Source organism: Sesamum indicum, linkage group LG2 (genome assembly GCF_026168435.1).
Source record: "Sesamum indicum cultivar Baizhima isolate 11 linkage group LG2, ASM2616843v1, whole genome shotgun sequence".
Classification (NCBI taxonomy): Eukaryota; Viridiplantae; Streptophyta; class Magnoliopsida; order Lamiales; family Pedaliaceae; genus Sesamum; species Sesamum indicum.
The window spans coordinates 20,992,149-21,019,196 of record NC_142658.1 but is presented as its reverse complement, the minus strand read 5'-3'; the positions used below and the strand labels follow the sequence as shown (position 1 = coordinate 21,019,196).

Here is a 27,048-nt window from a genome sequence, read left to right as displayed (position 1 = left end):
CAAGTTTCATTCAATATGAAACGTGTCGTATTTCTAGTAATATAAAAAATAAAGATTCTCTATATTTATAAATTATGGTTAATGATATTGTTGTATTCATTCGTAGATATGATAAATATGACATGATGGTTACTTTTATTTTTCATTAAAATATAATTTGTTGATTTATATTTTTATTCTTATTTCTATTTTATTTTAAAATATAAAAACTTATTGATTTTATCACATAGAAACAACGTGTCAGGACAATTTGAACATATGTTGATGAAGAGAAACCAAAAAAAAAAACATATTTTATAGAAAAGCATAGAAAACTTTATTAGTATAAAATTTAAAAATAAATAGGTTATAGCTAATATTTGAAAATTATCAATTATTAATTTGTCTGATATTATATTTGTATGAGATTTATCTTGTGATATGTGAAATGAATAAAAAAAAATTATAAAAAAGAATTAGCAAATTATCCCAACATATTTTAGAAAATAAAGTAAATTATTTTTTTTATCAACGATTTAAATAAAGGGTACTGCTTCAATATTCAAATATATATTTAAATAAAGGGTACTGCCATTTTTTCACAATATTTTTTTTTTCTGCTCATTTCTCATACTACAGGAGATAAATTGCATTTTTTGCTATATTATATGGGTGTGCTTAAAGAGAAAAACAAATAAACTTATTTTAAAATTTTGAGTATAGTACTTTTTCGGGTAAATTACATTTTTTGTCCCATAAGTGGATCCAATTTCAATTTTAGTCCCATACTAAGGGCAATTCGCACATTTGGTCCCGTAAGTGGATTTTTTTTTCAATTTCAATCCCGGTTGGGGATTTCCGTTAAAACTTAACGGCAGCTGCTGAAATCCATTAGGTGCTGTTAAATATGAAGGGAAAGCATGGAGAATTGGGGGGAAAATCAACAACTTGGTGGAAATTACATTATACCCTCTTTCTTCTATTTAAATGTAATTTTTCAAAAGAAATATTGGGATCTATTTTTATGTAATTTGTGCAATTTTATTTTTGAAGCTATGTGTAATATCTGAAAATATGTTTCGATTTTTGTAATGTATGTTAAATTTATGTAATCAGTGTTAATTTTATTTAATTTCTATAATTTATGAAAAATATAGTTTAATGTGATATTTAATATCTGAAAATAATAAAAAATATGATATTCTGAATACTTTTGAAATGTCTGAACTTAATGTGAATTTTTTTCTGTAATGATGCAATTCTAAAAATTTATATTTTTTGAAAAATTGCTGAAAAGAGTTTCTGAAATTTTTTTAAATTTATTTTTCTGAAATTTTTCTGAAAATGTATGAAATTTCTGCAATTTATTTCATTTCTTCTGAAATTCCTAAATTTTTTAAATTATTTCTGAAATTTTTTAAATTTATTTTAATTTTTCTGTAATCCTATGAATATTAGGAAAAAAAGTTGGGATTTAATTTTACGTAATTTCTAGAAAGTATGTGTAATTTTATGAATATGTATAACTTGTGTAAATTTTATGAATATGTGTAATTTGTGTTGTTTTATAATTTGTGTTAATTTAAGAAAATATGTGTAATTTCTGAAAAAATTTTGAATTTATTTTTCTGAAATTTTTTTTGGTAATTTCTAAAATTATATATTTATGTATTTTTTAAATTTTATTTTAATTTTTCTATAATCTTATGAATATTAGGGGAAAAAATTGGAATTTAATTTTGTGTAATTTTTTGAAAATGTGTGTAACTTGTGTAATTTAAATCTCATTTCTTCATTTAAATAGAAGGAAGAGGGTATAGTGTAATTTCCACCAAGTTGTTGATTTTTCCTCCAATTCTTCATGCTTTCCCTCCAATTCTACATGCTTTCCCTCCATATTTAACAACACCTAACGGATTTCAGCAGCTGCCGTTAAGTTTTAACGGAAATCCCCAACCGGGACTGAAATTGGAAAAAAAATCCACTTATGGGACCAAATGTGCGAATTGCCCTTAGTATGGGACTAAAATTGGAATCGGGTCCACTTATGGAACCAAAAATGTAATTTACCCGTACTTTTTCGGTACTATTTATAGATTATAATCTCGACTCAGTGTGTAAGAGAAATAAAATAATATCACTCTTAATAATCATTTCTTAAAGTGCAAGTAAATTCAAATTTTTCATTGTTTCACTCATCAAATTTCCTTCCATTTAAATATGGACCTTTCGGTTTATTGAAATTAATCTTCCAATCATGTTATTTCATCAAGTTAAAATATGCAAATTTAAATTTCATTTATTTTCTTGAAAAAAGATTCAATTATGATAGTAATTTCAATATTTTCTAATAATTTTATAATTATAATTTTTTTTCTCTCATCCAATACCCCACGTTTCTCACTCACATTATTTCTGCATGTCACTTTTTTCCCCCTCATAATTTTTTATTTTTTTAATAAGCTCACAATTAAAAATAATGTTTAATAATGTTTTATCCTTGACCTCACTCCACAATTTTTTTCTTCATAGGGATTATTTTCTTTTTCATCATCATGATTATTTTTTTCTATTATTTTGTTTTATTTGTTCACTAAAATCATGATTTTTCTTATATGTTTGTAGAACCGTGTGCTGCGCGATTAAATTCGATAAATACCATTCATTATTTTTTTTCTTGTAAATAACCCACAAAAAAAAAGTAAAATTATGAATAAAATGGAAATAAAAGAGAAATTACATAATATGAAAAATACAAACTATTTATAATTAGAACACATAGAAATAAATTGGTTTTAAAATAAATAAATGGAAAAATAAGTTTAAATATACATAACGTAAATTCTTAGATGGATTTCAAGAGAAAGTACAAAGTGGTATTGGGATTTTTTTTAATAAGCTTTATTTATTATATATCATTTATTATGTTCAAACTCAAATATTATTTTTAATATATTAATATTTAAAAAAAATATAAATAAAATAAACAAATATACATATAAAAGAAATGGAAATAAAATATTGTAATAAAAAATACATTATATAATACATTCGTGTAACTCAAAAACACGATATTTTACGAGACATGAACTCACCACTCAAAACGTAGTTTTGGAGTCGTCTCTTTTTTATTGGGTCAATTAAACTGAAATTATCGTCAATTTAAAGAAAACAGGGGCGCCCTTCTCAACAATTTCTTGGCAGAAACTCGAAACAGCCAAGCCAAAGTGCTTCAAGAAACCACAGAAGAGCGGGCAGTTGTCAGGTGCCAGCTTCAAGAACGAGAAAGAACTCAATTGTAAAGGCTCTAGATTGGTTCAGGAATTGCTACAAGCATGTCACCCAAGCAGCTGGTCGTTGCCGTTGAAGGCACGGCCGCCATTGGGCCCTTCTGGCAAACCATCGTCTCCGATTACCTCGACAAGATCATCCGGTATCTCACACCACCCACTGCGTGTGATTGTCTTTGTCTGAACGATTCAGCGTCTAGTTTATATTTACTAGAGTTTTTTTTCTTTCCTCCTTTGGTTCTCCCTTGTAGAGTTTGTTTACGTGTTATTGGCTTGCTTTTTGAGGGAATTGGTTTGTAAAATTGAACTCTGTATAGGGTTACAATGAATGCCAATAGAATGCAGTTTGACTATGTTGTGATATCTCTAATTCGATTAATGCATGTATTCCGTTCATTTTGACATACTTAGCTGATATTTATAATCACTGCTTTTAATTTATGCTGTACACTCTGTTTTCCTTGTGGAACATGGTTGATTCACTTTCACCGTTTATTTGAATTTCTTGTAGTAATTCATCTCCCATTGAAAACTGAGTACAATTTTGTCTTCCACTAAGTTTTCTTTGTCTGTGTTATCTTGTTCGGCATCTAAAACTTAAAAGTATCGGTCTTATTGTTTATTTTTCCTGGTCAGCATTTAAAACATTCTTTTTGGTGCATTTGCGTCTTGTGATCAAGTGCAACTGAATATAAAGTACTACTTACCCCTTTAGTCCATTACCAGACATAACAGAGGAAGTTCATTTTCTAGAACTTCGACAGCAGTTTTAATTATTAAAGTTAGCTATCAGTGATTGAGTTTGCATATTATTGTGTTGTTAGCAGAGGAGGAGTAAAAGTGCCATTTGATTTCCTTGTGTTTTGGTGGAAGTGGATGTTGATTTAGCATGTCAATCATCTTCGTCGTAAAATTGTTGTTCATCCGGTGTTCTGAACTCTGTCCCCTAAACTTTGCTTAATAGTGATCAAGTCCAACCAATTTAAAAGGAGTTCAGCTTGTGAAACAGAATCTTCCATTGAAACTTGGCATGTGGATTATATATTAAACTCTTATAACTTTTTTGCTTCTTTGTTTTATCTCTACAGATGTTTTTTCGGAAATGAGCCAACGGGTCAGGTAAACATAAGCACCATTGGGCATAGGTCATAATTTTGCTATTTTAGTTCAACTACAGTAATTCAATGTTTCATCAATACTACTCCGAAGTTCACCTTTCAACCGTTTCCTGTTTTCTTCAGAAGTCCTCTATGACACCTGTTGAGCTCTCACTAGTAATGTTCAATGCTCATGGTTCTTACAGTGGTGCGTATACTTTTCTTCTTTAATTCTTTTACAAATTCAGGGCCTTTATAGTACTGTCATCTTACTTTTTAAATAAATTGGAAAGAAATTCTATGTGGTCCAAGAAATTTAATGTACTATTTTGGTCTTTGCTGAATCACTTCAAGTTCTTTATGTATTTCAAGTTTGGCTCTTAGCATGAAGGTGAATACCTATCAAGTCTATTCATTTTCTTAGGTGTTGTTATACAGGGTGTTTTGTAAATCTGCCTTTCTTGGATGCTATATGCTTTCGGTGCGATAATTAATTGTGAAATAGTTTCTGTCATTTGGGGCAGCCTTTTAGGCCGAGACAAGTGTAAGAGCCCAAACTCTTAACCTAGTTTACTTGTTGCCAAGATCCTGTTTAAGGGCACTCTTCTGAACTACTATTACAGGTCTTCTCGGAATAATGATTCGTCTTTTAGGTGTGATTGCCTGGTCTTTTATGCCTTTTCGATGTTTCAAGCTTATTTCTTCCTTTGAGCATTTCTTGTTTTTTTGAATACTCTGGTCTACACAGTTCCCAACTCAGAATTCTTCCTAGTCAACCAATTCTTAGAACTTCAGGCCTTACATTCTTGATTGACAGTTCCTCAGCATCAGAAAGTCTTTGTTTTGCTCTACCAATCCTTAACTGAGTACCTTAGACATATGCACTCCTCCCTCCATTCTGTTTTAAAGGAAGATAAAAATGGGGAAGATTTATTGTGCGTTGCAGTGCAGATTTTGGGGCTATATATTCTCAGAAAGTTTTTGGTTATCTAGATAGTCTACTCTGAAATCTTCTTCTATTTGAAATTGACATAATTGTCGAGAGTCAGTCATCTATGTTTGCTGGAAATACACCTGTGGTTTGATATCTCACGAAGCAATGAATTCTTTCTAAGTTGCTCAAAGACCCTGTATATGAAGGTTCTCTCTTTTTCATTGACTTATTTATCTCAAGTTCTACTTTAAGCAAGATTCTTATTTCGCTTAATAATTTCTTGTACTGTGTTGCTTGCATCCATGTCGTCTCTTATTGCCTTATTTATGATTCAGCTTGCCTGGTGCAACGAAGTGGTTGGACTAGAGACATGGACATATTCTTTCAGTGGCTTCAAGCTATACCCTTTGCAGGTGGTGGTTTCAATGATGCTGCAATTGCTGAGGGGCTAGCAGAAGCTTTGATGGTCTGTGGTGATCTCTTCTTTGAGGCACATGCATTTACATTGAGTTCTCAGTACATAATTACATTTTAAATATACTATTCCGCTACTTATAACTGTGATTGTCATTTTATTGTTGTTTGTATTACTAAGTGATATAAATAATCTATTAATAAGTAATATAAATAATCTATTTAAAATACATTGTGATTTATGATTGCCACTTCTGCTTGGTCTATATTTATTAGTTTGGCATTCTTCCCATTTTCAATAAATGTGGGACTGAATACTACGATAACCCTCCTTTAGGACATGATGTCCTAAATGCAGCATATCTTAGTCGAAGATGGGTAGCTAGGCATTGTGATTCAGGAAATGACTGATATAGGTTCAGAAGACGGCTTCCAAGCAGTAGCAACATATCTTGTAGTTCCCAAAGGTACATAGCATTTAATTCCTAGTTTGGCAAGTGACCCTGCAATGTTTCAGGCCTCTTGTTGTGAGTATTTTAGATTTGAGAATGCCTCTAAACTGGTTTGGTAAAAGTTGCAATTTGGTGTGGGACTGCTTGTCCAGTATGATTATCAAATCCATACATGGTTTCTTATAACTAAGGCTATGCAATGTGAATGCGCTAGCACATGCAAGGAAGAATGGGTTGCTATATTCTGGACTGGGCATAAAGTTCATTTATTCATTGTTGTCTTTTTTCAAGAGTTAGTGATGTGACACTTCTAGTAGCACTTTGGGTCATTTGAGGTGCATCTACCTGTTTTCCCCTTCTCATACTTGAAGACTTTTGCTTATCAAATGAAATAGTTTGGCACCTTCCACTACCTCTTTTGGCTCAATTGTCAACTTTCTTCTGGTTGTCTCATTGCCACTAGCTCATTTAGGCTGCAAAGATGTACATTTTAAGCTACTGAATTTTACGATGGTTGCCTATGACCTCATTCTGTAATGCATGTGGATGTTAATTTATAGATCGGGCTTACATATTAGGAAGTAATAGCTGATGACCGGTTATGTTTGGCTATAATGCTGGGACAATATGCTAGAATCCAGTTTTTCATGTCTCTAACAAAAATGAAGGATACTTCCTGGAAAATAAAGTATATGAAAGAGAGCTGACTGATAGAATCAGTTTTAACACCAGGACCTGTGGACTCAAGGGTAAAGAGACTATGATTTTTGCTTTCTCTTTTGCCACCTTGTATGCAGTGATTTTTTCATAAAGTGATTCTTCTTAGAGACTCTTGGGAGCTGACAATGGTATGGCTGTTAGTAGGGTACTTTTAAGGTACTTAAATCGTTGGTAGTATGCAAAACCTGGAAACTCCGTGTCTCTTGTTTTTGTTATATTAAGTGAAGTTAGAGTAGAAAAGTACCAAAATGGTGTACAAAACCTTCTTCAAATGCTAAGAGGAAAGGATTATCTTTTTTCTCCAATGCCTTTCCAGAGTTGCATGTTTTAGGATATATCCACATGCACATATATGTGGAGGATAAAAAGCACACAACATATATATATATATGCATGTCTTTACTTTATATGTTTTGATGATATTGATAATTTATATTCATATCTGGATTGATGAGTGGATTTTGAGTTTGTATTGCAAAATAATATGTTCAGTTTACCCCAATCTTAAGCAACAAAACGCTTTTAACTTTTTTCTAGCTTTCAATTAGCTGAGAATTTTGTCCATTTCATCTGAAAAAATTTATTAGCGGTGACATTCAAACAAACGTGAGGGATCCCTAAGCATATTGGATTGAATTGGCAAACAATCAAAAGGATGCTTGCCAATTTGTCATAGAATTTGTATTTTCTCTTTGCTTATTTCTTCATGTACTTTATGTTTCATAAACTTGTGATAATTTGAGTAATTTATCATATATTACAGATGTTCTCCTCCACAAGTGGAAACCAAAATCAAATTGTGGAAGGACAGAGACATTGCATTCTTGTTGCTGCAAGCAACCCTTACCCGTTACCCACACCAGTATATCGACCACAACCTCAGAATCCTGAAAAGAGTGACAGCATGGAAACACAACCTGATAATTGTCTATCTGATGCAGAGACATTAGCAAAATCTTTTGCTCAGGTACCGGTCACATATCCTTTTTCTGCCACCTTTATGTTTTAATTCATTTCATATTACAATTATCTCAGGAGTACTACTTTTCTGCAGTTTGCAATATCTCTCTCTGTTATTTGCCCAAAGCAGCTTCCAAAACTTAGAGGAATCTATAATGCGGTACTGACATATATGTCCCTGAAGCTAATTCTTTTGACCTTGTTGAAATTCCTGAAATTTGTTAAATGCATATATATATTACTTTTGTTGATGTTACATTCTAAATCATTTATCATTTTATTAGTCTTGCACATTTCGCTTTCCCATTGAATAAGTCATTTGAACAATTCCAAGAAAATCAATATCAGTGTAAGAATGATATGAAGCTTCTCGTGTGAGCTGGTGAAACAATTACCCTTTTCTTGAAGTTGATGTTGATTCTTATATTGATGTAGTCGGTCTGAGTATTTGGGTGTGATTCTTGAATTCACCTACACGGATAATCTATTGGCGTTTCTTATCTATTTCTGTTGATCCAAGTTACATCGGAGTTCTAATCTTGAAGCACATTTATTAGTCTTGGGAGGTACATAAAAAACAAAAACAAATTGTGAAAGCTACTTTTATTTTTCCCCTCTTTCGTCTGTCTTCTCAAATAGCTCTTGACCATGCTCATATTATTATTATTACTGTGTTTATTTAGGGAAAACGGAATCCACGAGCTGCAGAGCCGCCTGTAGACAATGTTAAGAACCCTCATTTCCTCGTTCTTATTTCAGAGAATTTTGTAGAGGCCCGTTCTTCTTTAAGTCGGTCTGGAATGACAAGTTTGCCATCAAATCAAAATCCTGTCAAGACAGATGTGGCACCTGTTCTTCCCATTTCTGGGCTACCCTCAGCTTCTGCCCCATCAGGTGACTTTTGCATGCTCAACTTAGATTTTTTCCTATTTCATCCACTGTAGCTCTGGACCAGTATCTAACATTTGAATGTACTAGACAACTCTGAGTTGCTAGGTTCCTTTTTGCGTTTATGATATTTGGGGAATGAAGCTTAAACCTTTGACAACAAAAATATCAATGTGCAAGGGTTAAGTTCTGGCATATTAAGTTGGGGAATATTGTTTTATTCATAGTTCATCAGATGCTCCTTGGTTTTTTATCACCATTAGTTCTTCTATTTTATTTTTAATTTTTTTCGGGTAGGAGTTGTCTGAAGAAGATTCATATATCAGCTCCAAACTGCACTTTTTTTGCTTGTCTTTTGACAGTGAAAATGCTTGTTAAGATAAGGTATTAGAAAGATAATACTACCCTGATACTTAATGGGGAATCAGGACAGTCCCTGGAGATCCAGTGATTTAACATCAACGTGGCGCATTAGCTTCTGGGAAGTTTATGTCCTTTGATTGATGCCAAGTGATATGTTCCTTCTGGGACCTAGAAATTTTATTTTTGTTTTTCAAGAAGGCAGGTCTAACTTTGATCAAGATTTAGTATATGTTACTTCTGTTGCGCCTTATTTGAACCTCACATTTAATTTAGTGTCCTCATCTCAGTTTGTTACTTCTTTATGGAATGCACATGTAGTTTTGTGTGCTTGTTTTACCATTGTTTACTATAGTGGTCATAGAGACTGAAAATTTGTAGACCAACAGTTTTCAAACAATGGCAGGGCTTGGCGCATTACCAAACTGCTGATCCTTACTAATGTTAAATTAAGACATTTTATTGGGTATGGGCCTTTGTTCATATATATTATATGTTTGTAAAGATGACAGAATTATATACACTTATTCATTATCCAAAAACCAATTGGCTCTTTCTTTTGTATATTTTTCTGTGAGAATCACAAAGGGGATGATATCTATGTCATCTTTTGAATTGTTTCTGCTGAATCCTATTATCATGCATGTCAGTATATGAGTTTCATGCTGATACAGTAACTTTTCCTAATCAGCGAATGCATCTGTGCTGGTCCGGCAACAAATATCTGTTGGAAATATTGCTCCTGCAACTGTAAAAGTGGTAAGGCCCATAAGTTTTTAATTTATTTACTCCCTGTTGAAATTGATATCTCACCGCTTGACATTGTAGATGTCATCATTTAATGTTTTTCAGGAGCCCATCACACTGACCTCTATGACAGCTCCTGCATTTCCACAAATTGCTTCTGTTCCTCGAGCTGCTTCGCAAGCGGTTCCAAGCTTGCAAACTTCTTCACCTATATCAACGTCACAGGACATGATCCCAAATAATGCGAATGTGCCAGATGTGAAGCCTTCAGTAACTAATATGGCACCCTCCTTGCGACCAGTTGGTGCACCGGCAAATGTGAGAATTTTGAATGATGTGGCTCAAGCACGTCAAGCCCTAGCTGGAGGGACTTCAACTATTGGACTTCCTTCAATTGGTGGAACACCTATGCTCTCAAATATGATATCCAGTGGAATAACAACTTCAATCCCTCCTGCTCAAACTGTAATATCATCAGGCCCATCTGGTGTCACATCAATTGCTGGGTCATTGCCAGTGTCAGCAACTGGACAGGTGGTGCATAACTCAACTCCTGCATCACTTATTTCGACCGCTTCTAATGTTTCTGGAAATGCTAGCCTTACCATGTCACAACCTTCAAGTACCCTCCAAGGAAGTGTTAGTTTGAGTCAAACACTACCAGGCATGAGTCAAGGAAATCATCCCGTGACACAAATTGTACAGACAGGAATGAATATGAATCAGAACATGATGAGTGGCAGTGGTGCTTCCGGTATGCCTTCTGGAACTGGCACGATGATTCCTACTCTAGGAACGTCTCAGCAAGGACAACCAGGGATGCAGCCTGTTGGTCTGAATAGCAACAACTCTGGGACAAATATGCCCTTGAATCAGCAGACATCAAGTACAGTACAGTCGGCACAATCAAAGTATATTAAAGTCTGGGAGGTAAAATATCCTTATCATTGTATAAATAGAAAAGCTTCGATTATTCTGGAGATACTGTTTTAATTCAAGTGCCATTTTATTGTGGCAATTTTTCTGCTTTTCACTCTATAACATGCACCTCATGCACTTCATGCTCTTATCTGGTTCTGTTGAGGTGCTGTTTGAAGTACTTTTTGCCAGATGTTCAGTCCACTAACTACCCTGTCTTATTCTATATTAGATCTATGATATTCCCCCGCCCAACAATTTCCTAACCCTGTACAAGATGAAATTGATAAAAAGAATGTTGTCTTGGTAGGGCTGGACCTTTCTCATAGTTCTATGAAGTCAGGCTGGCAGGAAAAATTGCATGGTCTGATGATCTCAGCTAAATGCCAACTAGTAGAGACTACAAACAACTGAGATTAGGTAACTGGGTATATTGAGTATCACTGTAGCCAAAACATGTCTGCATTATCTAATCCTAAAAGTAAAAATGTGTATTTCTTGCTCATGCAGTGACTTGAATGAAAAGTTGTCTGGTGTCCAAACCTCAAAATACTAGAACATCGTTTTGGGTATATTGCAAAAGAAAAATTGTCAACTTAAAGATGCTTACATTTATGGATGGAAGCAGCTACGCTGCTAGAAGCTAATGCTAACATGTGATCTATCCAGAAAAGATAAGAGTAAAATGCATGGTGTCTCAATGTGGGATGCAGATGAAAAGATGGAATGATATAGGATTGCAGTGAAGTGTAAGCACAGTGCTGGATAAGATTCATGTTCGGGGTCACATGATGGTGGTGGAGCTTTCTGTTATTACAGTTGGGACTAGGAAGCTCCAGTTTCACTTTGCTTATTGATTGCCATTTTCTTCTGGAGTGCTACGACAATCTTGTTAGTCATTGGCATAAAGAAGAAAGCTAATTACCTTTACTGTCACTCTATTGCCTCATCTTGTCCAAGGGAAGCCAAGAACTGTTTACTATTTGCCTGAATATTATAGTCACCAACATAAGTCGAGGCAATGGATATTGTCAAATTGATTCCCTGCTCAGAAAGTGAAAAACTTTCGTCGATCTTGAAGCTTTTACACGAAAATGATATTGCATTCTGCTTTGTTTAGAATTCAACAATTGTCTTTACTATTTTGCCTCCTCTTCAGCTGTTAAGTAGTAGGGTTGGGTCTCAAAACTCACAAGGTTGTAAATTGAATTGATTGTCTAGAATGCCTGGTTTTCGCTGAAAATATCACCTAGAAGTTTGTTAAGAGGAAATTAAGATAAGCAGCATAAAAATTCAGAAAACAAATCATTACTAGATGATGACATAGGAACATCTCTGGGCAGCTAGACAATTTTAATTTGATCATCAGCAGCCTCTAAGAGTTTTTTGGTTGGGTGATCCAGGGAAACTTATCTGGACAGAGACAAGGCCAGCCTGTTTTCATCACCAGACTTGAGGTATGCTTCACCTGGATAAGAAGGGTGCGTATCATGGATAATTGAATGTGGTATTATTTCAAATAATTCAGTTAGAAAACATTTTTTGTTAAAATAGGTTAGTATTCCAATACTCGTGTTGTCATGCCTATATGGCATATTATATAGGGCTTAATTATTGAATTATTATTAAAATTATATAAAAAAAATATTCACTTTACATTTGTATTATTCAATATATTTTTAAAATTAATTCAATTTTAACATTATGATTTTTTTAATTTTAATATGTTGTTAAAAATTAATTGAATATAATTAATTTATAAAAAATAAAATTAAACAAAAAAAAAGTAAAAAGGTGGATCAATTCCACGACAAGAAGTCGTGGAATTGATCCACGACATGAAGCAATTTTTAAAAAAAACAAATAAATTTAAGTCGAGTCGCGGATGTGATCCGTGACTCGACATATTTTTATTATATATTTTAAATAAATTATATTTATATAATTTATCTTTTTTAATAATAATTGAATAATTAACCCTATTATACAGGCTATTCTCTTGTATTCATTAGCTTCCTTTTTCATACATTTTCTCATCTTACTATTTAGTTTTCTTTTAATTCTTTCTACTTCTGCCAGGGATACAGGAGTGCATCAGCTTCTGAGACGTAAGGCTATTTTTCTTGATGCTCTTATTTTAAGTTCCCACCTTTTTGCGGCTTTACTATGGTGTTGTGCAATTTGCTAAACCATAACCATCTGTGTTATTGGTAAAATAATTTTACTTATACTGAAAACTTGTCCTTTGGAGGTACTTAACATTTGTCAAGGAATTTATACTTGGGCACATAGATCTTTTCAAGTGTTTTACCTCATTAGGACTCAGGCTCACTACATTTCTAGGAATATTAGTTTTGGGATAAATCACAACAGAGATAAAAGAGTTAACTGTATTCCACTTACTGTTAAAATTTGTCTCAGAAGCTCATAGAACGAATGGGTTGTTCCTGTTACATAATATGCACACAGTATTTACAATTGCCTTCAGATCCAATATACAAGTCTGGATGGCCTCTTCTAGTGCTTTTGTTTTCACTCTGAACTTTTATCTATAATTTTCACTCTTCTTTCAGACTTGCTGCAAATTGGCCTCCCATAATGCAGATAGTCCGCCTGATATCACAGGATCACATGAATAACAAGTAATATCTCCTTGGAGAAACTATAATTCTGTTACTGGATGTACTAATTGTCATGCAAAATTCAGCATTTCTAGTTGTATATTTAAATAGGAGTTTGACTTCTCTGACCATTATGCTAGGCATTATGTTGGAAAGGCTGATTTTCTAGTATTTCGGGCAATGAATCAGCATGGCTTTCTTGGGCAGCTGCAAGAAAAGAAGCTTGTAAGTCTTGATAACATGAACCTTAATTCCCTTCTAGATGTATGCGTGAGATAGAAGTCACTTGTATTTCCTTGAGCCAACCATTGTGGACTGGCCTGCCAAAAGGGAACTTGATATCTTTGATTGTGAGCATCAAAGTGAGGACATTTACTGAATTTTTAGTGTTTGATGAACTTTTTATTTTCATCAAAGTATGAGTCATGGAATAATGCCCCCAGCCCGAACAAAAAAAAGGAAAGAGAAAAACATAAACAAAAACAAGGACTCCACCCAGCCACCTCCATGCCCATCTTCTCAGTGAAGAAAAAGTTGGTTTAGGGTTATGTTGGAGCGCAAGTGAACATGGATTGTTTGTGACATCCCAAGAACTGTGTTGATTAATGTTGTTTCAACGTTAATTTTATAGTTCTCTTTGTATACAATTGTCCAGTGTGCAGTGATACAGTTACCGTCCCAGACATTGCTGCTCTCAGTTTCAGACAAAGCCCATCGGTTGATTGGAATGCTTTTCCCTGGGGTAAGACCAGATGTTGTAGCTTCAACTTGTACTCGTCTGTAATCGAACATTCTATATCTTCATACTTTCATGTTCATACCCAAGTTTTGTAAGTGCTTCCAACTACTCCCTTTTCTAGGATATGGTTGTTTTTAAGCCGCAAATACCAAATCAGCAGCAACTGCAAGCACAAATACAGCAACAGCAACCGCAGCAGCAGCTTCCGCAAATGCAACAGCAAACGCAGCATCAGCATCTGCAACTGCAACAGCAACCCCTTCCTGTTGGGCAGCCTCAGCCACCGCCGCCTATGCAGATTCAGCAACAACAGCAGCAGATTCCGCAACAGCAGCAACAACAACAGATGGTTGGAATGATGAATCAAGCCTATATTCAAGGTGGTGGAAGGCCTCAGATGTTGTCCCAAGGACAAGCTTCGTCACAAGGATCAACGACCATGCCTGGAGGAGCCTTAATAAGCTAACAAGAATTCGTTCATTGAATGAATCGAAATGGAATATTTTTGTAGATCTAACTAGGAAAAACGTCTTAGATACTCTCTGTTTAGATTTAATGACAATTCAGTTAATGTAGGCTATGAGTATTGTTTCCATGAATATTAACTGTGCTATATTTGCTGAAACTGAGATCAGCTTGATCTCGCAGTAATCAGAAACCATAACTGTCTCACTGTATCAAGGGATTATGCAATGTCTATGGGCTGACAAAAGAAATATAAAATATGATGAACTACTTATGTTTGCTCTGTAATTGTTTGCTATATAATCTCACAAGAGAGATTAATTTAATGACAAATGACGAAAAGGAGGGATTTTGGTAAGTTTCAAAGAAAAATAAATGAATTTACAGAGATATATTTTGTCTATTATATCTAATATCTGTGTTATGTTTGTCTATTATATCTAATAATCAAGTTTTGGTATTAAACCAAAGATTAGGGGTGAATGCTACCTCAAAACAAGGTGCATTTAACACAATAAATTTTATACATATTCCTCAATTGTGTTATTTATTTGAATTTAATCTCTCATATTTTCCCATCATCAAATTTAAATTTGGTTTTGGTGGGCATGTAATTAGAAAAAAGATTAGTAAATGTGATTGGTATCCACTACAGTCTACACTTACATTACTACATATATGGATAGAGAGAGAAGGGAAGCGGCCATGGAAGAATAGACAGACGGCTATGGCCTTTGCTTTCGCTTTTGCGGCTTCTAATTGTTGTCGAACTCTCCTTTTCAGCTCCACCACCACTCCTCCAAGATACTTAGCCGCCTTCTCTCTTCACCAATTCCGCCTTTACTCCTCTCGCCGGAATGTCGTTCATATCTTGGAAGAAAGGGGCCTTCTCGACTCCCTCACCTCCGACGCCCTCCGCCGTCCCGACCTCCCCCTCCCTCCTCTCAGAGTCTACTGTGGCTTTGACCCCACCGCCCAGAGTCTCCACCTCGGCAACCTTCTTGGCATTATTGTTCTCTCCTGGTTCCTCCGCTGCGGCCACCAAGCCGTCGCCCTCGTTGGCGGCGCCACCGGCCGCATTGGCGACCCCTCCGGTAAGAGTCTCGAGCGTCCCGAACTCGATCCCGTATCCCTGGACATGAACGTCTCCTCAATTTCAGCTACCATTCAGAACATTCTGGGACGGGTCTCCACGCCGTCTTCCCTCGCGATTTTAAACAATTACGACTGGTGGAAGGACGTTAAGCTGCTGGACTTCCTGAGGGAGGTGGGCAGATTCGCGAGGGTGGGTACTATGATGTCCAAAGAGAGCGTCCGCAAGAGGCTCGAATCGGATCAGGGAATGAGCTACACCGAGTTCACATACCAACTACTCCAAGGCTACGATTTCCTCCGTCTTTTCCGTGATGAAGGCGTCAATGTTCAGATTGGGGGCAGCGACCAGTGGGGCAACATTACTGCTGGCACTGACCTCATTCGCAGAATTCTTCAGACTGAAGGGGCCTATGGACTCACATTTCCCCTTCTCCTCAAGAGCGATGGCACCAAGTTCGGCAAATCCGAGGATGGTGCCATTTGGCTCTCGCCTTCCCTCTTGTCCCCTTACCAGTTCTACCAGTACTTCTTCTCCATCTCCGATGCAGATGTTGTCAGGTTTCTCAAGATTCTAACTTTCCTCAGCATTGACGAGATTTCTCAGATTGAGAGTGAAATGCGGAGCCCTGGGTATGTACCCAATACTGCTCAGCGGAGGCTTGCTGAGGAGGTCACCCGTTTTGTCCATGGTGAAGAGGGACTAGACGAAGCGCTCAAGGCTACTCAGGCCTTGAGGCCTGGTGCTGAAACCAAATTGGATTGGAAGACTATAGAGACTATTGCGGAAGATGTTCCTTCCATTTCTTTGCAGCAAGATCAGGTGTTGAACCTCTCTCTTTTAGATCTCTCGGTGCGCACCGGCTTGCTTGAGAGTAAGTCTGCAGCCCGCCGTCTGCTCAAGCAGGGGGGACTTTATTTGAACAACAACAGAATTGATAGTGAGGCCAAGAGGATTGAGCCTAATGACATTGTAGACGGAAAAGTTATCCTTCTATCAGCCGGGAAGAAGAACAAGATGATCGTGAGAGTATCTTAATCTTTTTTTAGCTGCTTATGAATTTTGATTCTTGACCCTTTCGGTGTAAGAAAATGCAAAATTTTTAATCACATATGGTGGAAGAAAGGCATATCTTGCTCCACTCTCATTTGCTTATTTGTCCTGTATTACTTGCTCTTCCCTGAAAAGCAATTCCAGTGAACACTATATCTGTACTCTCTAGTTTCATAGTAGATAGGATAAATTTTTTCTAAGCAAAACCATTCTTTTGACATCCTTCAATCTCATTGTGCAGTACATTTTAAACTGCTTGCAAGTACCGAATGGCATTGGCATTTTTGATCTGAAACTCTCTCATACAGACCAGAGTTACCCAAGCTTCATATGTTGTGAATATCACTCAGCATCTTTTCATAGTCAAGTCCATGATTGCACTTAGACGAACTTACTAGCTAAACCCTCTGGTTGAACTAAATAAATCTTGCATAGATATACTATGGATAGGGTACTTCTCCATATCCATATCCAATCCAACTAAGTTTTGGTCTTTTAATTTTTCTATACTCGTTTGCTGTATTATGTGTTCCTGAGCTGTATCTGTGTTGTGATGTGTTCTGAGCTTCACCCTCTGTTGAATCGAAAAGCAGCCTGTGACTTTAATTAAGTTTTAGTACTTGCTGAGGAGAAATATAATTGGAGGTCGTAGTACACCTATTTGAAGCTTCATAGTTTATTTAGTAAATTTCAAACGAACTTTCTAATTGAAGGATTAAATTGATGTTCAAAACTAATAAAATAAAAGAAGGATTAAGATTGGCTCTTTCAGAAATCTTGCTGATTAAATGAAGTTTGGCCTATTGTCGATTCTTCCTGATTCATGAATCCAGTATCTCGTACAGAAAAAGATGTGGTACTGCCCCCCTTCACCCCCTCCTCAAATAACACCATTATATTCCAAAATTCTCAAGCATTTTCATGGTGCAGCATACTTACAATCATAGGATTTATGGGATCAGACACAAGGAAGTGCATTCCTGGATAATAAGATTCATACAAATATTGAGTTCAATCATGCAAAAGGATTCAGGACAGTTACATACTGTACAAATTCACAAGGATCTTACTTTTGTGTACTTACTAGTTAAGTTGGCTAAGACAATGTTAGCTTGAATGTGACAGAGGCAATATGTATACCGCCAAAAAATTTTATTTTCCCAGTGTGTTGTAGTTGGTTGGTGTGACAATGGAACAAGTCCATGGAGGAGCACCTGAGAACTGAGTGCCACTTATGATGATTAAATTGCATGTTTGAAGATATCAGCTAAACACCAACTACTAGATACTTACATTTATGGATGGAAGCAGTTAAGCTGCTAGAAGCTAATTCTAACATGTGATCTTTATCCACAAAAGAATAGAGTAAAAAACATGGTGTCTCAATGCAGACGAGAAGATGGTTGATATGATATAGTATTGCAATGAAGGCTAAGCATAGTGCTGGATAAGATTCATGTTGGGGGCCACATGGTGGTGGTGGAGCTTTGTATTATTACAGTTGGGAGTAGGAAGCTCGAGTTTCACTTTGCTTATTATTTGTTGATTTCTTCTGTGATGCTACGACAATCTTGTTAGTTATTGGTGTAAAGAAGAAAGCTACTTACCTTTAGACTCGCTCTGTTGTCTCATCTTGTCCAACAAACGCCAAGAATTGTTTGCTATTGAATATTGTCAAACTGGTTCAAACGGATTCCCTGCTCATAAAGTGAAAACTTTTTGTGGATCTTGAAGTTTTTACGCGAAAATGAGCTTGAATTCTGCTCTGTTTAGCATTCAACAATTGTCTTTACTATTCTGTCTCCTTTTCAGCTGTTAATTAGGGTTGAGTCTCAAAACTCGCAAGGTTGTAAATCGAACTGGTTGTCTAAAAATATGTTTAGTTTTTGCTTGAAAAAATCACCTAGAAGTTTGTTATGAGGAAATTAAGATAATCACCTAAAAATTCAAAAGACAATCATTACTAGATTATGACACAGGAACATCTTTGGGCAGCTAGACAATTTTAATTTGATCATCAGCCTCTTAAGGGTTTTTTGATTGGATGATCTGCGGAAACTTATCTGGACAGGGACAAGGCCAGCATGTTTTCATCACCAGACTGGAGGTATGCTTCACCTGCATAAGAAGGGCGTCTGATCATGGGTAATTTAATGTTGGTATTATTTCGAACAATTCAGTTAGAAAAATGTTTTTTGTTTAAATAGGTTAGTCTTCCAATAATCATGTTGTCGTATTCTCTTGCACTCATTAGCTTCCTTTTTCATATTTTCTTATCTTACTCTTTAGTTTTCTTTTAATTCTTTCTACTTCTGCCAGGGGTACTGGAGTGCATCAGCTTCTGAGACGTAAGGCTGCTTTGCGTTGATGCTCTTATTTTAAGTACCACCTTTTTGCGGATTTACTATGGTGTTGACTGTTGTGCAATTAGCTAATTCATAACCATCTGTTGTTGGTAAAAATATTGTACATATGCTGAAAACTTGTCCTTCGGAGGTACTTAATATTTGTCAAGAAATTTATAGTTTTGGCAGGTGGATCCTTTCAAGTGTTCCACCTCATTAGGACTCAGGCCACTACATTACAAGGAATATTAGTTTTGGGATCAAAATCCCAACTGAGAAAAAAAAGAAAATGCATTCCACCTCCTCCTAATTTTGTCTCAGAAACTCACAGAATGAAAGGGTTGTTCCTGTTACATAATAAGCACACAGTACTTGTAATTGCCTTCAGATCCAATATACTGAGTCCGTATGGCCTCTTCAGCGGTTGCTTATTGATGCTTAACATGCTGTGTCATGTTTGGTCTCTTTGTTGAGTTGCCGCTCCACCATCATAAGCTAAGTTTGTTGGCTGGTCAAACTCAGCGCCGTCAGTGTCTACTATATCTAACGTCAGTCCTCTGTTTGACATGGTTCCACAAATTGCATGCAGCATAATATACTTCCCTGCAAAATTATTATCCTAGCAGTTGGTTTTTCAAGATGAAATATATGCTCAGACACTACATGTTTGTCTTTTATTTGTTGACAGAATCACTTGAAATTTTGTTACATGTATCTTCGGCATAGGAGATCGGGCACAAAGTCCAAATTTGTTCTCCAGAAAATTTCAAATGTCGTTAGGACCAAGATTTCCTCTCGACTTCACTCTGGAAAATATACCTTTGTCCTTGACGAAACGAATTTGTGGGGATTTCATCCGTCCACGGAGACCTGGTTATGAAATGTATCTTAACTGTTTTTCATAACACTCAAATAAGAATGGGAATTGCATAATAGGTCTAGAAACCATCTCCAGAAAAAAGTGCATCATTATGAATCAGATACAATCATGTGCCGAGGGCGTTTTAGTGTTTGGGAATATCCTCTTGACCTCACCAGACAACTTACTGTAACGGCTGGCATATAAGGTTGCATATTCAAAGATTTGAAATTATGAATTTTAAATCCGTGGTAACAAATCCTTTGAATTTATTAGGATAAAATTCTAAATTTAAAGGATTTTAAATTCTTTAATCCTGATTTTAAATTATGTTTTGTAGAATATTGATGTATTTTCAAATTCTTTTTACAAAATAGTGTCCTTTAAAATCATTTCTCCAAATACTTCCCATAAATTGAAATCCATCAATCCAAATTCATTCTAAAAGAAAATGTCTTCCTTTATAAGTTTATTTTTATAGTGCTTTTATTGTCCCTTGTATAAACTGACCTGAAATTTTATCTGGGATTTTCACCCTTCTTTCAGGCTTGCTGCAAATTGCCTCCAATAATGCAGATAGTTGGCCTAATATCATAGGATCACATGAATAACAAGTAATATCTCCTTGGACAAACTATAATTCTGTCACTGGATGTTCTAATTGTCGACCAAAATTTCAGCGGTTCTAATTGTGTATTAGAATATGAGTTTGACTTCTCTGAAAATTATTATGAGCCAGTGAATCAAACCCCCCCCCCCCCCCTCCCAAAAAAAAAAAGTAATTGTCCCATTAAATAATGGGATGATTACACAGCGTTCCTAAAGTTTGATGTAATTATATGAAAAATTACATTTAATACTCCTGATGTTTGTAGTCTAACAAATAGATTTTTTATTAGTCAAAATTTACCAAATTTGTTGATATTAATAAGGCAAATTGAATGAAACTTCATATTTATTCTTGATTGACATATTACCTACTGATCAGGTCAAATAAATATTTTTTTGACAAAGCTACCCTCATACATCTTTATGCATGTGAGGAGGAATATCATAAGAGTATAGCTTTACCCTTATAAAAATAATTTGGTCATAAAAGATTTATTTGACTTGCAATAAATCAGTAATAGATCAATTTCATATAAATATGGATATTCATTTAATTTTTTTGCTAATGTGAACAAATTTTATTAATTATGTTTAATTGAAAAATCTATTTGTTAGACTAAACAAATGTCAAGAATACTAAATAGAAGAGTGACGTGTAATCATTCCTTAGATAATCTGACACTTCTTTGATACATATTAGGCTCTTAATTTATACGTCGCATTCTAAAATCTGGCATGTTAATCAACTTTATATCTTGAATGATTAATGTGTTCAATTGAACATTTTGATATTTGCATATGTAATGATAGTATTAATAAGCAAGAAAAGAAAAAAAAAAACAAAACGAGGTTAGTGTCAGCTGTAACCACGGGCAATAAGCAGAGGATCAGCCTTTCTAAGTACAACTAAGTGATGCATGTTTATTGTCTACCACGTCATTATTTCAGACAGTTCTGGTTGGTTCAGACTTGAGAGGTACTTAGTAACTGATTAATATAACGATTGATTAACTATTTACCCTATTAACACAGTGCTACCCGAAAGGCCAACTCTTGAGAAATTTTAGTATATTATTAGCACATAAGTAATTTTCTTCGTACCATTTGAAACTTTTATTTGGTTATATATTTTATATTGAGCGACAAAAAAACGTACGAGTTCAATGAATCTGAATAATCATTCAAATTTTTTAGTTGAAGTAAATGCAAATCCTAACGGGAGACTTGTAAAAAAAGTGTTAGCACTCTGACACTTAAGTTAGTATTGGATTTGAGATTGAATAAAGTCAAAAAGTAAAATAAATGTGATTGAAAATCGAGATATGGTAAATAAAATCAATAAAAAGTGCAAGAACACGTGATAATGCGTTTGTAGAGTACTTAGAGATTGTTTAGAGAGTGATAAGGTCTCATGAAGGTGTTCCCCGTATGTAGGAGTAAACCTGTATTTATAGGGGTATGCTCGTTTGTTGGGGGTCTATCCACCCACCTAAGATTCTTGCGGAAGTTGGTTAGGGTTGGTTGGGATAAGGGACATATCATCCTTATCCATAGTTGGATGTGTATTAATAGGATTCCTCTTCAATCAGGGGGTACCCCTCATCCACAGTGAGTCCTAGTTGCTAGGGAGTCCTTCCGTCTTTACTTTGTCTTGGGGACTCCTCCTTTGCAAGGAATCCCAGTCGCTAGGAAAATCATCCTAGGACCAATGTGGTCCATGGTGACTGCTGACAGCTGAGTTGATGAAGTGTCATGTGGGAGAGTAGGTTACCATGTGTGGGGATCTTTTAGGCCGAATATTTTGACAGATTTTGATCATCGTCCAAGTCAGGGATGTCCTGCACGTCCTCCTTTTGCCTATCTGTTTTTTGTGAGACACCCACCAGAGCCGCTTGCCAGATCATATTAAGTCTCTTAAAATGTTACGGGCCTCTCATTTTTTTTTTTTTTTTTGAATTGATTGGACCTCTTTGGACCAGTTTAGTTTTATGCACATAATTTATATACATATTTTATGTGTATAATATTGAATCATCTATAGTTTTACACATAGAATATATATATATATAATATGAAAATATAAAATTAATTTCTAATAAAATACTACTCAAATTTAAGTAGATGACGTAAAATTCAACTCAAAACCTAAGTGATGCTTTCTTTTGGTACATGTGTAGTTATTTAAAGGTAGCCCATTAAGATGGTGATCTAGTTGTCAAGTGTTGCGAGTTTGATCTTATGTAGGATGTATAGTTTGCTATTTTATATGGACGTATTAAGGCATAGCAGCGGACCATCTATTATACTTTATTTGGTAAATTTTGAGCTTGACTTATTAGTATGTTGGTGGAACTGTGGTGATCAAGTTAATAAGTATCTCAACAAGTTTTGGCACAAAAGAATACTCCATGCCCGTTAGATTTTTAAGTTGGAGTAATCACAATGAAATTATTCCGACTTAACCTTTTACATTTACGAAAAAAGAAATTAAAAGGTGTGGGTCTACCAGGCCGTATTTGTACGCATGACAATTTGCTGAACTCATGGACCACAATGCAATTCACCAACTTTTAAGTAAAAGGGGTAAAAAGCCTCATGAATTTGAGTCAACTTTGAGCCACTCGTGGTGCCATTATGATCATCCCATTTTATTTTAATTACCATAATTAAGTGATTTAAATCTTTTCTAAGCATGTCTTATCCAATATATACAAAGAATCTACAAAATCACCATTTAATTCATTGAATCTACTACCCTTTAGTGTGTCTTGATCACTATATCCACAAAGAAATATTAGCTTTATTTAAATGAAGCAACAAAAATTTACTAGAAAAAGTGAAGTTGGCCAATAGAAGGGCCATTTACCACCCTTTACACTATAAGTGATCAACCACTACAAATAGCCTATGATAGCAACTCAACTCCTGCATTCTTGGTGTGCTAGCTGTTGCTAAGGTTGCAAGAATGGTTTCAGCTTCTCCTCCACAGCCCAAAGTGAGTTGCTTTCTTTCTTTCTTGTTTTGACCATCAGTTCTCTTAAGCTAGAAAAACTGGCACTATTTGTTCTGTAGTGACTAATTTGTATGCATTGTTGCAGGAAGTTCCGTCGGATGAGAAATGGGCAGAAAACGGCCCCCCTCGCGAGGCAGAGTGGTGGTACTCGACCTTTCACACCGTCACAGCCATGGTTGGTGCTGGAGTTCTCAGCTTGCCATATGCCATGGCTTACTTAGGATGGTAAGTAAAATTTTTGGTCGGAGCTAGTTCAATTATGGGATAACTACACTGACACCCTCAAAGTTTTGATGTATTGTAAATGAAGGATTTTTGTTTTAGAATTATGTTGCAATTCCTTGCAGTCATGTTTTATATTACGTATTCCCTTGAGACAAGATGATAAGTAGAAATTCATATAGCCTAAAATGAAGAATTAGCTTTATTTTCTAAAGTTAAGGAGCTCTTTAAATAGCCCATGATTTATAAGATTGGATGATGAGAAAATCTGAAGATTGCAGCAGGAACTAGTTTTAGCTTCAAAAAAGTTGAGGGGCTTTTCTACAATATACCAAATCTCATAGGGTTATCTTTTTCTGTTTCATTTGATCTACCAGTTCAGTTGCCTCAATGGCCTTGTATCTCATTGTCACAGGGGACCTGGAACATTTGTGATGATACTATCATGGTGCATCACCTTGCACACCATGTGGCAAATGACACGGCTCCACGAATGCGTTCCTGGGATTCGTTTCGACCGATACTACGACCTGGGACGACATGCCTTTGGGCCAAGACTCGGGCCCTGGATAGTGCTGCCTCAGCAACTCATTGTCCAGGTGGGCTGTGATATTGTGTATATGGTCACTGGAGGGAAGTGCCTCAAGAAATTCATGGAAATAGTCTGCACCACTTGCACCCCTATCAGGCAATCTTACTGGATTTGCATCTTTGGAGGCCTTCATTTTTTCCTCTCTCAGCTGCCTGACTTCAATTCTGTCACTGGTGTTTCGTTGGCGGCTGCAATCATGTCACTATGGTAATTGATCTTTTGCACAGTTATGTTACTGCTAGGAAATATAAGACAGGCTGTTGAACCTTTTGCAACCACAAATTTATGTTACTAGAATGTAAGTAAAACCGCACTTTTGGTGCAGCTACTCAACTATAGCCTGGGCGGGCAGCCTTAGCAAGGGACAAGCCCCGAACGTGAGCTACGCGTACAAGAAGACGAGTGGGGCTGATGCCATGTTCAGGGTCTTCAATGCTTTGGGGCAGATCACATTTGCTTATGCTGGCCATGCAGTCGTGCTGGAGATTCAGGCCACCATTCCATCCACTCCTGAGAAGCCCTCAAGGGTGCCGATGTGGAAAGGCGTTGTCTTGGCCTATTTCGTTAATGCAATATGCTACTTCCCTGTCGCCCTGATCGGGTATTGGGCGTTTGGACAAGAAGTCCCTGATAACGTACTGGTGGCGCTTGAGAGGCCGGCATGGCTCATTGCGGCTGCTAATCTGATGGTGGTTGTTCATGTCATCGGAAGCTATCAGGTGGAGTAGTGTGGATGTAATATGTGTTAATGATTTATGATCATTGGATGTATTGATATGCGTATGTGATAAGTGAATTGAGGTGATGGTTGCAGGTTTACGCAATGCCGGTGTTTGACATAATGGAGAGAAGCATAGTGAAGAGATTGAACATTTCACCTGGATTTGCTCTCAGGCTCATTGTTCGTTCTGCCTATGTTGGTAAGAATTTTTTAAAAGAATTTAAATAAAGTTTGACCGAACAAAAAAGAATTATAAATGAACTCCAAATGGATCGTGTAATTTGTTACTGTACCCTTCATTTCAGAGAAATTACAAATGCTCCTATTTAGTTCACAATGTTTAAATTCAACATCTTTTCATTTGAATTAGGGGTTAATTACAGTTTACCCCATAAAAGTACAGTAGGCACAAAATCTTCTTAAATAAAAAAAAGGGCACCTAACTCCTAACCTTTTTCAAAAAAAAATTCAGGGATCACGTTGCTTTTTTCTTTAATAATTTCAAAGGGTTGTGTTGTCTTTGTTTTTGTCAAAAGATTCTTTACCTGTCAATATTTGAGGTTCATTTATAACCCTTAGAATTGACAGTCATGTTTAGGAAAATGACAAAAATACCCATGTTTGCTCAGAAACACAGTGTTGTGATTATTAATTTGGTATCTAATCTCGAAAGAGAGATAAATATAAGGTTCTTTTAATGACAAAAGATGAAAAGAAGGGATTTTCGTAATTTTAGAAGAAAAAAAATTTACAGTCAATAATTACACTATCCTGTAATTAGAAATTATGTCTGCTATAACTAATCTAATTAAGAAAAATAATAAATGAATTTGCAGAGGAATTATATATTCTTGGTTCATGCTATATTATACATATATACTCAAACATATATATGAATGAATTGGAATGTTGCAGCTTTCACCCTATTCATTGGTGTGACTTTCCCTTTCTTCGGTGACCTCCTCGGTTTCTTTGGTGGCTTCGGCTTTGCTCCTACTTCTTACTTTGTGAGCCCTTAATTATCCTAATTATTTATTTATTTATCCTCGATCATCATATTATATATGGTATTAATTAACTATATATAAATGTGTGTGTGTGTGATGAATATACAAAAATGTGCAGCTACCTAGCATAATATGGCTGAAAATTATGAAACCACAGAGATTCAGCCGCTCATGGATTATCAACTGGGTAAGCATATATTCGGACATTAATTACACCAACTTCATTAATTTTCTCGTCCCTGGAGACGATAATATTTATGTTGTTATGATTGGTCATGATCGTAAAAGTTTTGTGAATTAAACAGGCATGTATAGTTGTGGGAGTGATGATCATGGTGGCCTCCACCATCGGCGGCCTGCGAAATATCGTTGCTGATTCCTCCACTTATGATTTTTACTCCTAATTATTGCGCTACTTAATTTTCACTCTTCTCTTCTGTTGTGTTCGTAGGATTAATTAAGAATTATTAATGTTGTTGAGCGTTTAAGGTCGTCATCTGCCATATGTTGTTAATGTATTATTATTCCATATATGTAAGTGTATACTATTCGCATGTTAAAGTCATGTCAATTTCGATCCACAATCAATCAATTTCTACTTCCACACTTTGATATTTTACGATAGTTTTTATATTGAATTGTTCATGTACAGGACCCTATTTTGAATGTAGATCGTTATGATAAATGTGATAACACTGTCGTGTACTAATTTAAAAATTCACACCATGTGAATTACGACCCATTTGAATATCCTTCAGCAGATTTTGAAGAAGTATGAAAAAAACAACACAAAGATTTATATGATTCGGGGGAAAAAAAACCTTCTACTTTGATGGTTATTTAAAATTAAGCTCGACTAGGATTATGTTGTGTGTATAAGTAAACCAACCTATTATTGATGTATTGTTTAATTTATTGAGATATTAATATAATCATGTATGTAATCACCG

At 35.5% G+C, this 27,048-nt stretch overlaps 3 protein-coding genes across 5 annotated transcripts; all 3 read left to right on the top strand.

Annotated features, from left to right (window-relative positions):
* Positions 1–3,111: 3,111 nt before the first annotated feature.
* On the top strand, positions 3,112–14,796 carry LOC105156408 (mediator of RNA polymerase II transcription subunit 25). 3 transcript variants are annotated; one of them, XM_020691999.2, is made up of 15 exons: positions 3,112–3,412; positions 4,358–4,388; positions 4,511–4,574; positions 5,636–5,766; positions 7,650–7,853; positions 7,941–8,006; positions 8,530–8,740; positions 9,786–9,853; positions 9,947–10,771; positions 12,163–12,240; positions 12,839–12,867; positions 13,333–13,401; positions 13,521–13,605; positions 14,036–14,122; positions 14,241–14,796. In XM_020691999.2, exons 1-15 carry the CDS (start codon positions 3,315–3,317, stop codon positions 14,583–14,585), a joined length of 2,391 nt encoding a protein of 796 aa, XP_020547658.1. In that variant the 5' UTR covers positions 3,112–3,314; the 3' UTR covers positions 14,586–14,796. The 3 variants fall into 3 exon arrangements, with proteins under 3 accessions (XP_020547658.1, XP_020547659.1, XP_011070829.1); XM_011072527.3 differs by having other exon boundaries at positions 3,113–3,412; positions 12,163–12,216; XM_020692000.2 differs by lacking the exon at positions 7,941–8,006.
* Positions 14,797–15,223: 427 nt separating this feature from the next.
* On the top strand, positions 15,224–16,891 carry EMB2768 (Tyrosyl-tRNA synthetase, class Ib, bacterial/mitochondrial). The gene has a single exon (XM_020692111.2). It carries the CDS (start codon positions 15,312–15,314, stop codon positions 16,713–16,715), a length of 1,404 nt encoding a protein of 467 aa, XP_020547770.1. The 5' UTR covers positions 15,224–15,311; the 3' UTR covers positions 16,716–16,891.
* Positions 16,892–23,378: 6,487 nt separating this feature from the next.
* LOC105156407 (Transmembrane amino acid transporter family protein) lies at positions 23,379–26,704 on the top strand. The gene is made up of 8 exons (XM_011072526.3): positions 23,379–23,538; positions 23,642–23,781; positions 24,194–24,577; positions 24,696–25,089; positions 25,185–25,290; positions 26,007–26,098; positions 26,217–26,285; positions 26,404–26,704. Exons 1-8 carry the CDS (start codon positions 23,509–23,511, stop codon positions 26,500–26,502), a joined length of 1,314 nt encoding a protein of 437 aa, XP_011070828.1. The 5' UTR covers positions 23,379–23,508; the 3' UTR covers positions 26,503–26,704.
* Positions 26,705–27,048: the final 344 nt, after the last annotated feature.